Source organism: Drosophila virilis, chromosome 5, assembly GCF_030788295.1.
Source record: "Drosophila virilis strain 15010-1051.87 chromosome 5, Dvir_AGI_RSII-ME, whole genome shotgun sequence".
Taxonomy (NCBI): Eukaryota; Metazoa; Arthropoda; class Insecta; order Diptera; family Drosophilidae; genus Drosophila; species Drosophila virilis.
In genome coordinates, this window is record NC_091547.1 from 1,438,888 (window position 1) to 1,454,127 (window position 15,240).

General features: G+C 41.9%; 1 protein-coding gene across 3 annotated transcripts in view; it reads right to left on the reverse strand.

Moving 5' to 3' along the window:
- LOC6635935 (probable serine/threonine-protein kinase DDB_G0282963) overlaps positions 1–15,240 on the reverse strand; it is a 51,943-nt gene that overhangs the window by 31,563 nt on the left and 5,140 nt on the right. For 2 of the 3 annotated variants that reach the window (XM_015168741.3, XM_070209783.1), the window contains exons 2-3: positions 12,695–13,486; positions 7,906–9,992 (exon numbers count right to left, since the gene is read on the reverse strand). In XM_015168741.3, coding sequence (XP_015024227.1) covers positions 7,906–9,992; positions 12,695–13,405 — 2,798 coding nt within the window. In that variant the 5' untranslated portion in view covers positions 13,406–13,486. Of the gene's footprint in view, positions 1–7,905; positions 9,993–12,694; positions 13,487–13,916; positions 13,935–15,240 lie in introns of those variants that run through there. The other variant, XM_002059338.4, reaches the window with a different exon arrangement.

A 15,240-nucleotide genomic window follows, 5' to 3' on the forward strand; every position in this document is an offset into this window, starting at 1 on the left:
AGTCTAAAGACTTCATTATGAACTGAAATTAAAAACCGTAATCAATGCTGGATGCATAATGAAAAAGTCCAAATTAAAAAAAAAAAAAAAACTGATTAATGTGCATTAAAAATGCAATCTACGAAAATGAAAACAATTTATTTGAAACAGCCAGAAAAAAAAAGTAAAAAATCAAAGCAAATGAGTTTTTAGTTCATCAAAAATAATTCCACTCATTTATTTTTTCTTTAATTTTTGCCAGCTTAATTTGGTGTTGAAGTGAAATGCGCGACGCCCACATCTGAAATCGAAAAGTGCCCAAAAATGCGGGTCAAGAGGTTTTCTACAAAGTATTCAAAGAAATAATTGACATTAATCAGCCAAAGATATGCCACAGATTATCGTAAACTTTATCAAAAATCTTTATAGAAATTGAAATATTTCTTGCGGCTGATATTTACAATTTTAATAACATCTAAAATCTTTATTTGATTAAGCATGGCTTTTGAAAATATTGATGTCGTTTAAAAAAATATATTTATTCAATTCTCTTGCAAGTCAACAAACTGGCTGCACGGCCATGCCCACAAACCAATGCCGCACGTCCAGTTTTTTGGGTTCAGTTCAATGCACAAATGCAAAAAGCCGCAACCAAAAAAATAAAAAAAATATGTGAGGGTATACAATAGCGGCCAGAAGAAAAAGAAGAAGCAGCAGCAGCAGCAGCAGGAGAATGGCAACAAACAGAGTCTCCGCTTGCTTAGCCCATAACATAAATTATGGACTTTTGTTCAAAAAACCGCAGCCCTCAAAAATCAATAAAAATAAAATGCAAAATAAAATCAAATGAAAAGAAAAATACACTGAGAAAAATAATGGGAGGGGAGGGAGGTATGTTTACATGCATATAAACATTTCATTTATTTGCATACACACATTTATTTATTTATATGTGCTTATTTACAAATTATGCTCATCGGCTGTGGAGCACAAGACAGAACCCAGCCATGGGGCTGGGTCCTATTGTATTTTATATAAAAAACAATAAACAAAAAAAACAACAATAATAATTCTCGTAATTCTCATTTGTTTGCGAGCGGCTTTTGTGCGAAATGTCTGATGCCAGAGACTTCACAATGAGACTTTGGGCTTTGTTCTCTCTCTCTCTCTCTCTCTCTCTGACCAAGTGGCATTGAACTGCGTTTGGCCCAAACCGAGTACGGTCTAAAAGAAGAAGAAGAGGAAGACGAAAAAAAAAGAGAAAGAGCCCGCAAACGTTGCCAAGTCTCGAATTTTCACAGCGCTCAAGGCCAGTGCCAAAGCAGTTAAGAAACTTATTAAAGCCAAATTCGAAAACGTCGCTAATTGCCCTGCCCCAAAGAAACAAGTTTCTAATTTCTTGAATTTAAGATTTGCGGCCAAATTGGGGTTTGGGTCTGTGTGTCAATCGGCGAGACACAAATCCCAAATACCAAATACCAAATCCCACATCCAAATCCAAATTCGAATTGCAATTGATTGAGGCGAATTCAATAAGCCAATGCAACAGTTTGTCAAAGAGTTGTCTGCCCTTTGGCATTGGCCCTCGACTAGGCACACGTTCAACTCTCTGTCTCCCTCTCTGTCGCTCCCTCTCTCTTTCTATGAGTCTCTCTTTGCTACCTTTTCTCTCTCTCTCTCTCTCTGTTGGCAACTTGTTTCCGAGTCGTGTTTCGCTGCGTTTTCTATTTGCTGCTGCTGCATTTTGCCGGCTCATTGCAGCTTGGCCCGAATGCATTTTCTATACAAACAAACTGCAAAGCAACAACAACTAAAACAACAACAACAACAACAACAGCAGCTAGCCGCAATTTGGTTTTCTGCTTAAGGCAGCCACTGTGCACAGTGGTACCTGCCTATGCAAGCCAGCTAACATTTCTGCATGAATGAGATGTATTTAAGGCAAAATAAATTAAAAATAAGCACAAGAGAAAAAAAAAAACAGAAATTGTTTGTCTACGCTATAAAATAAATAAATGGATATGAAATTGTTTATTAATATTTAACTCTCATTCATTTTCCACTTCTTTATTTATTTTCATTTGTAGACAAAACCAAATTAAGGAGAGATATTAAAATAGAAATTTGGTGCTAAAATTGAACCGGCGACTTCTCGCTTGTTGCGCCGACGCTTGAATACATACATAAGCCATGCATTCTTATGACGCCAAGCTTATGTACTTAAATGGTTTTGCTGAGTTTGAACCAGCGATTACTCGCTTTTTAGTTGGACACCTGAACAGCTAACACGTGACGTCACGTTTACAAATTTAACTAGTTCTTATTGATTTTTCTATGCAAACCTTGACCTCTGCTTTTGCCCATTTGCAGATCAAATTCAGCTAATATTTTTGTTAGATATTATTTATTTTAGTAGCTTTCAGCCCAGTGTGGCATATTTTTGGTGACGTTGTCGTCTGCATTGGTTCTGCACTTGGACAACGACAACAATTTTGCTTTATTGGCTTTATTGACTTTTGTTAAGTTCTCGTCTCGTCTCGCTTCGCTACGTATCTTTTTGGCTTTGGCAGCGAGTATCTGTGGGATGCGGTTGCCAGTCTCTAGTGCCAAAGCGGACAAGTTATTTAGCCGTTTTATTTCTACTGCTACAGCGACTGCTGCTGCTGCTGCTGCTGTTGTGGTTGTTGTGGCTGTTGTGGCTGTTGTGGCTGTGTTTGTTCTCTTATAAAAATAAATAAACCCAACACCGCCAAATCAGTGAAAGAGCGGGCGGTGGTGCACTCCAGACTGAGCCACGAGGCTGGCCAGGACTACAGACAACAAAAAAAAAAAAAAAACTGGAAAGTTGTTTGGGCAGTTGCTGGCCGAGTGCTTAGCGGCAGCTAGGCAAAGACCATGATTGGATTTGATAGATGCATATACATATATATGTATATATATATATAGATATATCTATATCCATAAAGAAAATCGCTCAATTGTGCAACTGGCTGCGTGGCAGGTAATACAAAGTTAGCTGTAAATGTGATCTAGCTAGACGAAAAACTGTGTCAACTGAGGCAGCAGCAGCAGCAGCAGCAGGAGATGCGTGCCACCATATGTTGCAAGCAAGCAAAACTGGATGCTAAAGTGCCAGATACAACCAAGCGACAGCTACAAGCAGCACACAGATACACACACACACACACACACACTCACACACACACAGACAACAGATCGAGGTTCTGCAACTCGAAACTTGGTTTTGGTTTTCCGTTTGTTGTTGTTGTCTCGGGGTGAAATCTGGTTTTCAGTTGACTTTTAGCTGGCAGCTTAAAGTTGTTTTATTTTATTTATTTTTTTCTCTCCTTAGCGCTTTTGCATTTGCATTTTGTGTTGAATCATCCATCGATGCCAGGCGCGTATCTTGCAGATACTTTTTATTTATTTTTCTGTTTTTTTTTTTTTTTTGGGTCTTTGGACTCGCAAATTTGACACTCACTTACGGCAACCGGTTTCGGTTTCGGTTTAGCAGTTCAGTGTCAGGCGCCATTGAAACGCAAACGCGAACGCAATTAGCCAAAAGTGCCATAATTAATATGAAAGACACGCATCTAATGATGATCCTAAATGAATTACGCATTTGATTTACGAGCCGGCTTTAAGCCAAAATTTATGATAACATGGCCAAAAAAGCACTTAAGTGTTCGAGCGCTACGTTTTTAACCTCAAGATACAAAATGCGAAAGTGAAAGTGGCCGAAAACTTGCACTCCAAACACACACACACACACACACACACACACACGCTCGAACAGCTGTCTGTCCTCAATTCAGGCAGCAGCTCAAACTCTGTCTAAGTACATATGTAACTGTATCTGTATCTGTATCTGTATCTTTAGCTGGCTTTGTCTTTGTATCTGCATCTGTATCTGTATCTGCATCTGCATTTGTATCTGTATCTGTGTCTGTTAAAGTGATTTTTATTGCTGGGCACACTGTGTTTTCTTTGCTCTTTTGTTTCGCATGCTTCAAAATCAAAATTAAATCCTATGAAAACAAGAGTGTGCCCCCGGATACCCGACTAAAAGATGCCCTGTATCGGAATGTAAAGAATTTATATTGATAAAAATCATATATGAACACACACAAGCGCTTCATCTCTTTTTCTCAATCCCTACACTCTTCGAAAAATCTTTTCTGAAATCAGAATGCACAAAATAAACATTCATAGAAACTTTCTTTCCTCTGTACAATCTTTGAAAAATCTATTCACAAAAAACTTCTGTGTTTATTCTGCAATTGTTATGAAATCTTTAGGACGGCAAGATTTATATTTAATTGTGAATATAAGTATATAAAAACTCTAAAGTCTAGATATTCAGATAGACGTACTAGGCTAAATATCAGCAGCTCCTTGTTTGTCGCCAATATATGTAAACTGTATGAGCTTGAAAAAACCTTCTTCCGCTTAGAAACAAGGGTATATTACCTTTTTAAGCATTCTCAGTAGCTACAGGGTATGCAAAACACAACAAGCCAACGTTTTATATGTAGCTGCTGCGGTGTTCGGGCAACGTGAGTTCAGCATCACGTTTCCTTTTTATTGCCTGCTGTTTTATTTTCTTATTTTATTTTTATTAAGTATCACAGTTGTTGTTTTCCAGTTTTCATTTGGGGCTGTTGTAATTTTTGTTGTTGTTATTTAATGATTTAAAGATTATGCACGCTCTGCCGGCCACACGGCCAAGCGGACAAACGGACAATCGGACCAATGTCTGCCCTTTTACAAAGCTCCACAAACTTCAGTTTTCAGCTCCTGACGGCCCCTGACACAACTTTCGCTTTTTTACACCTTTACTGGCCTTTTTTCTCGCTGCCACAGAAAAAAAAAGGTAAATCTGAGAGAGAGATATAAAAAAAAAAAATGGTGTAAGAGCATGTTAATTTGAAGCGAAGGTTGAAGGCGTTAAAATTGCAGATAAAAGTCGCGGTTTGCCGGCTTCAGATCCGTTTTGTTTGGCCAGAGATTTTCGTTTGGCTGTCGGAGGCTGAGAGTAGAGTATTTTAAGCTGTAACACTTAATGCGGCATAAGTGAAAAATGATTTAAGGTAAATAATTCATGAGCTGCTTTTCAAATTCAACGAGAGCCGATTTGGCGTTGCTTGTTTTCAGCAAAAACTTTGACAAAGAGTCGCAAACTAATTGGCAAGTATCCTGTAAAAACCAGCCAGGAGCAGGGAGTATCGATACTAGTTGTGAAATCATGTTCTCTACAGTCCGTATACTCCCATTCGCACTAGCTAAACAGGGCATCCGAATGCATCTCTTGGTCATACGAGCGCAAATTGTATTCACAAATCATCTCGAATGACGCACAACAACAATTCGCTCGTATAAACAATTTAACCTATTTTTAATGCACTTCAACTCATAAATATGTGCAATTATTAAGGCTCAGAGACACGCCTCAGAGTCTAAATGCGTTTGACGATCAATAAACAATTTGGCCCGACAAAGTATTGCAATTATACAATAGATAAAGCAAAATTATAAATTCAGCAACACGATTTGTTCTTGACTCAACTGGAAACTCGTCAAATGTCAAACGTGCAAATGGGTTTGCGATATCTCCATAATAAACTAAGTAATGGGAGACAACAAGTCTCAAGTCCGGCGCATCCAGCCAAATACAGAGATACAGATACAGCCGGAGAAAATACAGATACAGATACAGGTACAGGTACAGATACATTTACAGATACAGATGCAAAATTTGTGCAGTCGTGTGAAAAACTGGTTATGCGATTCTCGAGCAACGATAGATAAATGTTTATAGTAATAAATGCGTGGGAAAAATACTAAAAACCATATAAAGCAGCTTTATGGCATATATCTAAATCTAGCTCTCTTTCTCTATCTCTCTCTCTCTCTCTCTTTGTTTTTTCTCGGACTAACAAGTACAATAAAAATCGCCAGTCAGCGCATAGTGAGAACAAAAGCCGCACAACAAAGCACACACACACACACACACACACACACGAAAAGCACTTACACACACTTTTGGTACCTGGGCAAAACTGTGATTTAAGATCTGCAATTAGAGATAAACCAAAACTCATTATAATCAAAATGAGTTATAGAAAGGACGGCGAGACAGAGACAAAAAAACAGCGTACACTGCGATAAAATATTGCCAAACAATTTAAAACGATTTTTTTTTTATACAAAAAAAAAACCTAAAGTTGAGAAAAGTTAAGTTAAAACCAAAATTGAAAACTAAGAAAAAACAAAAATGAAAGGCAAGCTGCAGCGAACCTGGGTCTACTGTTTGTCAGTGAGGCGCCTGGTTACTGAGCCATTCAAGGGATGAAGAGAGGTTGAGAGAGATAGTGATAGAGAGAGAGAGATAGTGATAGAGAGAGAGAGAGAGTGCGATAGAGAGACCACATTAACAGGAAAGAAGAATTTTAGTTCTAAATGAAGCAATCTAGAGTTAATCTCAATCAATTGTAAATCTGAATTTCCGCCCAAAACTCAACTTTAATATTGAGCTAAACTTTTTCTTGCCGTGTAACAGGCATACAAAAAAAAAAACACAGAAAATAATAATTATGGCCACGTGAACTCTTGACAACAACTTGTAAATTGGAGCTCATGTTTTTGTTTTCTATTTCTTGGAAACGCTGTCAACTCTCCAAGATTAATTTAACACCAACGAAAAAATTTTTGATGACCTGGGTCGCTTCTAGGCCGGCGACTAGCCTGGGCCGCAGAGAGTCAAATCAAGCAAGAAATTTGTTACCGACATTAAAATTACCATCATTATAATGTCTGTTGTCCGATGTCTGTTGTCTGCCTGCCTGGTCCCAGTCTGTGGACGGCGTCTAACACGAAGCAGGAAGACGCATGGCCGGCAAAACGGTAAGCGGCAAGTGGCAGCAAATGCTGCACAAAAAGGCAAAAAGCGATGTGCGGTAATAGAAAATGTCGAAATAGACATGAGCAACAGCCACAGCAACAACAACAATAATAACAATGAGAGCTGCAAAAGCGGAGGCAAAACTAAAAGCAAACATGAAACATGATAGAGTATGCTATTAAACGGCAACACACATGCAATACCCTGTAATTTGATGACTAGTTACAAATATAAACTAAATATTGATAGCTCAACAATAACGAAATATATGCCACGTAAAGCAATACCCTGTAATTTGATGCTAAGCTAAATATCATTGATATGAACAATTGTTGAAAGCTCAAAGCAAATAATAAGCTGAACTATGGCTATAATTAAATATTATTTACGCTACATAACGTATTATAAGTCACGTAGCGTAACGTATCGCGCGACACATAACGTATCATTTTATGGATAATACGAATCATATATAGATTATCCGAACTACAAGTCAGTGAATAAATTATTGTAGATCAAATTAACATAACAAGCATCACGTCACAGACATCACGTAAAGTGCGTCGTTTAACGTTGATCACGTAACGTAACTTAACGATATTATAACATTTTTTAAGTGGCTTACTTAATTAAGCTTTGCTATAAATGAAAATAAATAGTTCGAGCAATTTTTGGAGGTTTTTGCCTGTCGCTAGATCTAACGTAAACAATCTTCATAAATTATTACGTAACGTTACGTAAAGTAAATAGTTACATAACGTATTAAATCAAATAACAGCCAAAGCTTATGCAAATTGTCGCTCTCAAACTGGCACATACAGCCCCATTCAGCAGTTTCTACAGGGTATATGGCTGAAACACGAGCGCTTGAATGGAAATGAAAATGGGCTTTACAGTGATCGATGATGCCAGAGGTGAGAGTTGACGGTGAAGCTGAAACTGACGGACAGCAAATAGACAAAGAGCTGGAACTGGAACTGGCACTGAAACTGGAATTGGAATATGTAGACGATATTGGAACTCACCTGCGCATGATGGGCAGCGGCAAGGTGAAGCGTCCATCACTCATCAGCGGTGCGGTGCCCGGCAGCGGCACCGTCGATATAACCGGTGTCATCAGTGGCAGGGGTAGCGGCACGGGCGCCTGCGGCGGCGGCGGCGGTGGCGGTGGCAGTGGCGGTCCGGCTGCCTGGGGCGGGGGCGGGGGCGGTCCGCCGGCGGGCAGGGCACTGTACGGCGGCGGGTAGTGGCTGTGGCTGTGCAGAATGTCCGGCAACAATGCCCGTGCCAGGCCCAAAGTAGCCGGATGCGGATGCGGATGATGCAAGTGGGGCGGTGGATGCAGCGGCGGCGCGTGTTGCCGACGTGCATGGTGAGGGGGCAACTGTTGCTGCTGCTGCAGCTGCAGCTGCTGCTGCTGTTGCTGGCGGCGTTCGCGACGTTCGCGTCGACGTTGCTCGCGTGTGCGCAACTGTTGCTGCTGCTGCTGCTGCTGCTGTGCCTGCAACTGTTGCTGCGAGCAGTTGCCGTTGCTTAGGTCATCCGTTTGGCATTCGGTAGAGGTGAAAGTGCGTGGGGGCGTTGCATTCACATTGATTACTTTGACACTGTTATCAACACTGGACACATTCACATGATTATTAATACAATTATTATTATTATTTATATTATTAATATTATTATTATTATTGTGGCTGATGCTGTTGCTCACACTGGCACTTGCAACATGTTGCACATCCACTTGCGTATTTTGATTATTATTTATATTATTATTTAACTTATTTTGTACACTTGCACTAAACACTTTGGTTGCTGGCACACAATTATTAATTGCAACAATGCTGCTCTTGTTGTTGTTGTTGTTGCTGTTGCTGCTGTTGTTGTTGTTGTTGTTGGGGGTGTTGCTGTTGCTGTAATTGCAATTTACAACACAAACGACATTGTTGTTGTCTTGCGTTGCAGTTGCACTTGCAGTTGTTGTTGTTGTTGTTGTTGTTACTGTGGCTGTGCTTGCGGGCGAGGCGACACAAACCTGCTGATTACCGTTATTAGTACCGTTATTGTTGCTGCTGCTGCTGCTGCTGCTGCTGCCGTTGTTCACTTGTATCGTCAGACTTGGCTGACGCTGACAGGACTTTGCTGCCGCGGGCAATATTGCAATGTTGCTGATGCTTTTGGCATTGTTGCTGCTGTCCCTGTCCGTCTTGTTGCTGCTGAGAAAAATGCTGCTGCTGCTGCTGCTGCCAACTGCTGTTGCAGTTTGTGTTGCTGCCGTTGCTGTTGGCGGCGGCGTCGGCTCTGCAGCCACATTCAGACGCATCGTATCGCTATCGTTATCGATATCGTTATCGTTTGGCGCCTGGCTCAGGCGATGCTCGAAGAGACTTTCACTCGCGCGAAATTCGGCATACAAGCGTTCGAGTTCTGCCAAACATTTGTTGGGCCGCAGCACGTCGCTGCTGCTGCTACTGCTGCTACACGAGTTGTTGTTGTTGTAGCGCCCCCGCGACAACCACGACGTCAATGTTTGAATGTTGTTGTTGTTGTTGTTGTTATTCGTATTGTAACTGCCGATTTTACGCACATCTGTTGTGTACGCGCCGAACGTACTGGAGAGACTGATCGCTGCCGAGCGAAACTTGCTTGAACCACCACTAAACGGTGACGCCGACGTCGCTGCTGCTGCTCTCTCAGCTGCTGACGCGTGCTCTCTTCGACTGCGACTGCGACTGAGAGTTAGATTGGGTGCTGCTGCTGCTGCTGCACAGGAAACAGGTTGATTGACCTGCACTCCAGCTGCGACTGCGACTTCGGCTTCGACTGCGACTGCGACTGCATTTGCGCCTGTTTCCTCGTTTGCTCTGGTTGTTGTTGTTGCTGCTGCTGCAGTTTTCGTTGTTGCCATTTCTTGCTCATCGTCAACGTCATTGCCTTTGTCGCTGTCTTCTTTGTCGCCGTTTTCATTGATAATGCAATTCGCTCTGCTGCTGTCGCTTTGATTTTCTGCACTTTGTTGTGATCTTGCATTCGTCTCTGTTGGCTTTTGCTTTTGACTTGTTACCGTTGTTGCCGTTTCTGTGTCGTTTATCGCTGGCGTGTATAATGCGCAGTTCTGCAAGAGCCACAAAGAGATAGAGAGAGCAAGGGAGCGAGAGAAAACGTCAGCTTTGCATTAGTCAAATGACAAGATTTAAGTTTCAAGCGCTAATTAATGTTAATTGCTGGGAGATTAGACAGTGGCCAAAAAAAAAAAAAGGTGACAGCGGCCACACAGGGCCAAGTAAGGACGTCGACTGGCAGGCAACCAGCAGGCGCATAAATGTGCGCCTAATTGAATTAATTAAGCCAACGCATAAACATAAAATCGTCACAAGTTGTTGTTGTTGCTGTTGCTGCTGCTGCTATTCCTGCCTGGCGTCTGCATGTTTGCTGATAAAGTTATTGCTGTTGTTGTTGAGGCTGCATGACTTACTCTCACTCTGACGCTCGCCCGCTCAATCCCTCTCTCATACTAATGTGCACACAGACATCAGGCTTAGCATTAGAGATGAGCGCCTGGCGTGCCTTTTGGCGTGACATATCGAGCTCGAAAATGCCTTCACTTTGGTTTACATATTAAAAGCTCTGCTCTGCTGCTTTTTATGGCAATATATATAAATATTATATATCAGTCGCTCATCTCTAATCAGTGCACAGTACCGACCCTCCCCTTTAGACCATATAACTGTTAGTGCCTGCCTGTGCGTGTGTGTGTGGGTTCTAATTATGTTACGCTGTGTTACTTGCATTAATTACGTCACAGAAATATAATGTGATTTACTGTTAGCTCTATTGCTGCTGCTGCTGCTGCTGCTGACTTATTGTTCTTGGTGTTGCTGCTGGCTGTGTCATTGTTGCTGTTGTTTTTGTTGTTGTTGTTGCTTTGCTGTTCATTCTTGTGCAATAGAGATTGCTGCTAGTTGCAATCAACACAGAGACCGCCCGCCCCAAAAATGACCCCAAACTCCAATCTAACGGTCTCTGACTGCAAGCCAACTTCATAATACATAAATGTTTTGTCATGTTTTCTTTTTTTTTTTTTGTCCACATGGGTAATTTTAGAGGTTATGTGGGGCATTATGTTATAATTATGTGGCACAGTCATCGTCATAGGCTAAAGCCCCAAGGGTTTAATTAATGTTTTCTGCTCTCAGAACCGGTCTTAAAGTAGTCAGTTCTTTTTTTAAGTGTTGCAAATCGCAAACAAAGCGAGTATAGAAATGGACTACCCCTTGGCTTCTGCATTGTCCGTCGATTACAACCCCTAAATAACTACCTCTAACTATCCTGTCAATTATGGCGGCAACCCTGCACTACACATCGAATATTGCAAGGGGGCATATGGCACACAATACACTCAGCGAAAAGGTTTAAACTAAGAATTTGCATACTCTCTCCTAATTACAGAATTTCAGATTTGAGAAATATATTTTTAATAAGATTTTTGCGTAGGGAATAAGTTTTTCTGATACAATTTATTATATATATATTTCGGTATGCTTTTCTCTGAGTGCATATAAGCTATATAATTTACTTAAATACGTTCACAGTTTTTCGCTTTGTTCTCTGTTCATTGCTTTGTGGTCAATTTTCCATTTCGCTGACGCAACAACGTAAACAACAACAACAAATTATGATAGGAGTCGAGAGATATAAATTTTAAATGCATATTTACGAGTCTATTGTAGACGCTCGTCCCACTGGCAACATAACGGAGCGACCCGCACGCAACGCACAGCCCGCACTCTACGCCCCCGCACCCCTCACTCCTCCCTACACCCTCTCTGCAACCGATATCGATACCAATTACGCTGGCAATGTCGATGCTGATGCTAGGCGACATCTGGAGCTCTCTTATCGAAGTCGCGGGGCGGCGGCACTCAAGGGCCTAAGTGAAACATTAGCTCTTATCGGAGCGCAGTAGCTGTCAATGGGGGGTCGATAATGGAGACCCCCCACCGCACCCCTCCACCATTCACTCACATCAGCCTTGACATCAAATTTGATGGCGCCACATTTGGAGTCCAAGTGCGTGGAGTGCGAGGGCTATTGCGCCACCAAGGTGACAATTTTATGAGGCGCCGCGCAGACACCAGCGCTGTGTACATATATATATGCTATGTACATAAATCGATAATACAGATAATACCCATTATTATAGGGTGTAGCGGAAAGAACAGTTAAATGACCCTGATTTGATTCAAATAACAACTGACAATGAGGATCCGGGTTCGAGGCCCTAATGCGTAAAAGAATAACATGAAAAAAGACCCTTAGAAATGTTTTTTTCTTATGTTTTTCTTATGTTTATCTTCCCATTGATTGACTAAAGATGCCTAATAATATAGATGATAAGGGGATAGGGGATATATAAGAACAATTTGGAGGCTTGTAATTGCAGATACCTTGAAAAATTGTACCCATAATTCAATCGATTCTTCTCTATGCCGTATGTAAAAATTCGTAAATGCCAGGGAGGCTCTTCGTAACAGAAGTTAATTCTTAGTCGAGCATCTATATGATATAGTGGTCCGATCTAACCGAAATAAATAATACAGAAAGCCTTGAAAACTGTTGCTTAGCAACAGACGGACAAGCACGGACATATATTCAAGATCAGCAATATATATCTGTATATACACTTCATGAGGTCGAAGTTGTCTCCTGCTTTGCTTGAATTTCTTGCGTAATTCCTTTTCATTATATAAGCTTCCCGTTTTTCTCTGCCCCTCCACAAACATTTATCGATATGTATCGAAAGCAACCTTTACTTACCTGCGATATATAATCGTCTGTGAAGGAGCGCACCAAACGCTCAGCGGGAACATTTGCCGTTAGTTTGGGTTGATCATCATCATTATCATCATTGTCATCATCATCATCGTCATCGTGTTTAGTTGTTGTTGCTGGGGATCGTTGCGATCTATCACATTGTAGATTGTTCGGCTGGACGGGAGCCAAGCTTGCCCTGGCCGCGCCCACGCCGGAGACGCTCGCCTCGTAGAGGGATTCGTACGAGGGCGGCTCCTTGATGGCCGTGGCCGCCGAGGAACACCATTGGGTGAGTGTGTGCGCCGGACTGCCATAGTAGCTTGGATATGAGTAGCGATTCCGGCTCCGGCTCGTCTTGCCCGCCTCAAAGGCGCAACTAAAACTGGGAAAAGGCACGGGAAGAGCAACGACTCCTGCTGCGGCTGCAGGTGGTGCTATCGGTGTCAGTGGGGTCAGTGGTGCTAAATGGCTCAGGGCAGACCTGCTGCAGCTCCCGCTCGTCTCGTAGCTGCTGTGTGATTTGCGTAGCTTGCGATTGAGCCGCTCATCGTCGTCCTCCTCATCCGAGGAGCTGGCCGTGGGCGTGCTGCGCTCATAGGGCGTCCAGAGCATTGAGGAGAGCGCCGCCTCAACGTCCGGCGGCCGCAGCTGGCGATGATGCGAGGGCGTCTCCGTTGCCCCATGGCTGGGCGTGTTCCGTTCCGACATGGACATGTCTGCTGTCTGGACATCGCTTACAGTTTAGGCTACTTGCGACGGGCGGTGTCTGTTGGCCGCATGCTGAGCCCGAAGCCCCTGCAAGTGATAAAATCAAACGGTATGAGAAAAGTCTAACTGTAAATTGCGAAAAACTTTAACCTAAGCGAATTTCTGACAAATTAAACGCTCAGCCCCAACTTTGTACGGCCGTGCCCTTTTATTTTCCAATTTGATAAATTGCGATTAAAGCATTTAAAAATGCCGAAAAAAAAACAGGAAAATGCATAAAAGAAAAATGAAAACTGTTAAGCAAAACGAAACGAAATACGCCAAAAGACACGAAACATGGAAAACAAGCTTCCGTTTTGTGGCCAAAATATATGCAGAAAAGTTTGCGACGCAAAACTTTTTGGCAGCCTCTCTAGGCCCGTGGGCGATGCCCCTAACCCCGCATCGTCCCCCGCTCCCTTTCCCAACAAAAAAAACTTTGCCACACACACACACACACACACACACACACACATACGTAAATAGTTGGTATATAGGCTGCGTCTCATTCGGTTATTCGCATTAGAGAGAGAAACTCTTTCAGCCAAGTTTAAAGTTGACTGCCAATTTCTGGATACTGAATTGGGTATTCTAGCCCAGGCTGGCTGCGTGCTGGATTCTTTGGTCCCGGTGGGAGGAGGAGGAGGTGGGCGAAAAACTGGCACAGAAAATGGCTTAACAGCCATCGGACTAAACGGGCAGACATTGAAACGGAAATGGTTGCCCATAGACGTCACTTGAAGCCATTGGGTGCCGTTCCAGCTGCTCTTCTAGCTCCGATTGTTGTCCTTGTTGTTGCCTGCCATTCATGCAGCAGCAGCAGCAGCGGCAGCAACAGCAGCAGCAACGGCAGTTACTGCAGCAACAGTAATAGCAGAGGCGGCAGCAACATTCACTGCACAACGTTTATGCGGCGCATTTCATGATCATTTTTGAAGCACAGCTCGAAAAACCCGACCTAGCTGGTTAGATTCATTTCAGCGATACGAATTTTTGAATAACACGAAAAATACATATAAAAATGTTAAATATTTTTCCGTCAAAAAGTGTTTAAGAGATGCTCAACAAATATTAAAAATAAATGAATAAAAAAAAGTTTGTAGATTTAAATTTAGGATGTGTCAATATTGTTCTTTCTGTCTCTCTCTCTCTTTATATTTTATGCTTCACTCTTCATCACAGTCTTTCTCTCTCTTTCTATTTCACTTTCCGTCTTTAAATCTCTCTCTCTCTCTCTCTATCTCTCTCTCTCTCTCTATCTCTCTCTCTCTCTCTCTCTCTCTATCTCTATCTCTATCTCTATCTATCTCTATCTCTATCTCTATCTCACTTCATTCTCTCTCTTGTTATCTATGTCCCTCACTCTCTCTCTCTCTCTCTCTCTCTCTCTCTCTCTCTCTCTCTCTTTCTCTCTCTTTCTCTCACTTTATGTCCCTCTCTCTATCTAGCTGTCACCCACTCTCTTTCATTCTATTTAACTGTATCTCTCTATCTTTCTCTCCCTCTTTTCACTCTCGCTAATTCCCTATTTTCCCTCTCGCGTTCTGTCTATCTATTTCGCTCTCTATCTCTTTATTTTCGTCTCTTTCTCTTTGTCTCTCAATTTCACTTTTACTTCATCTCTCTTTATTTGACTATCTTTGTATTCCTCTATTTCTTTCTCTCTCTCGGTCTCTAGCTCGCTAGTTTATTCTATCTCTGTTTTCTCCCTCAAAAAACGTTAATATTTAAACTTGGACCGGGCAAAGCCGGGTAACAACTGCTTATTAATTATTAAAAACTTGTGGCAATACATAAAATCC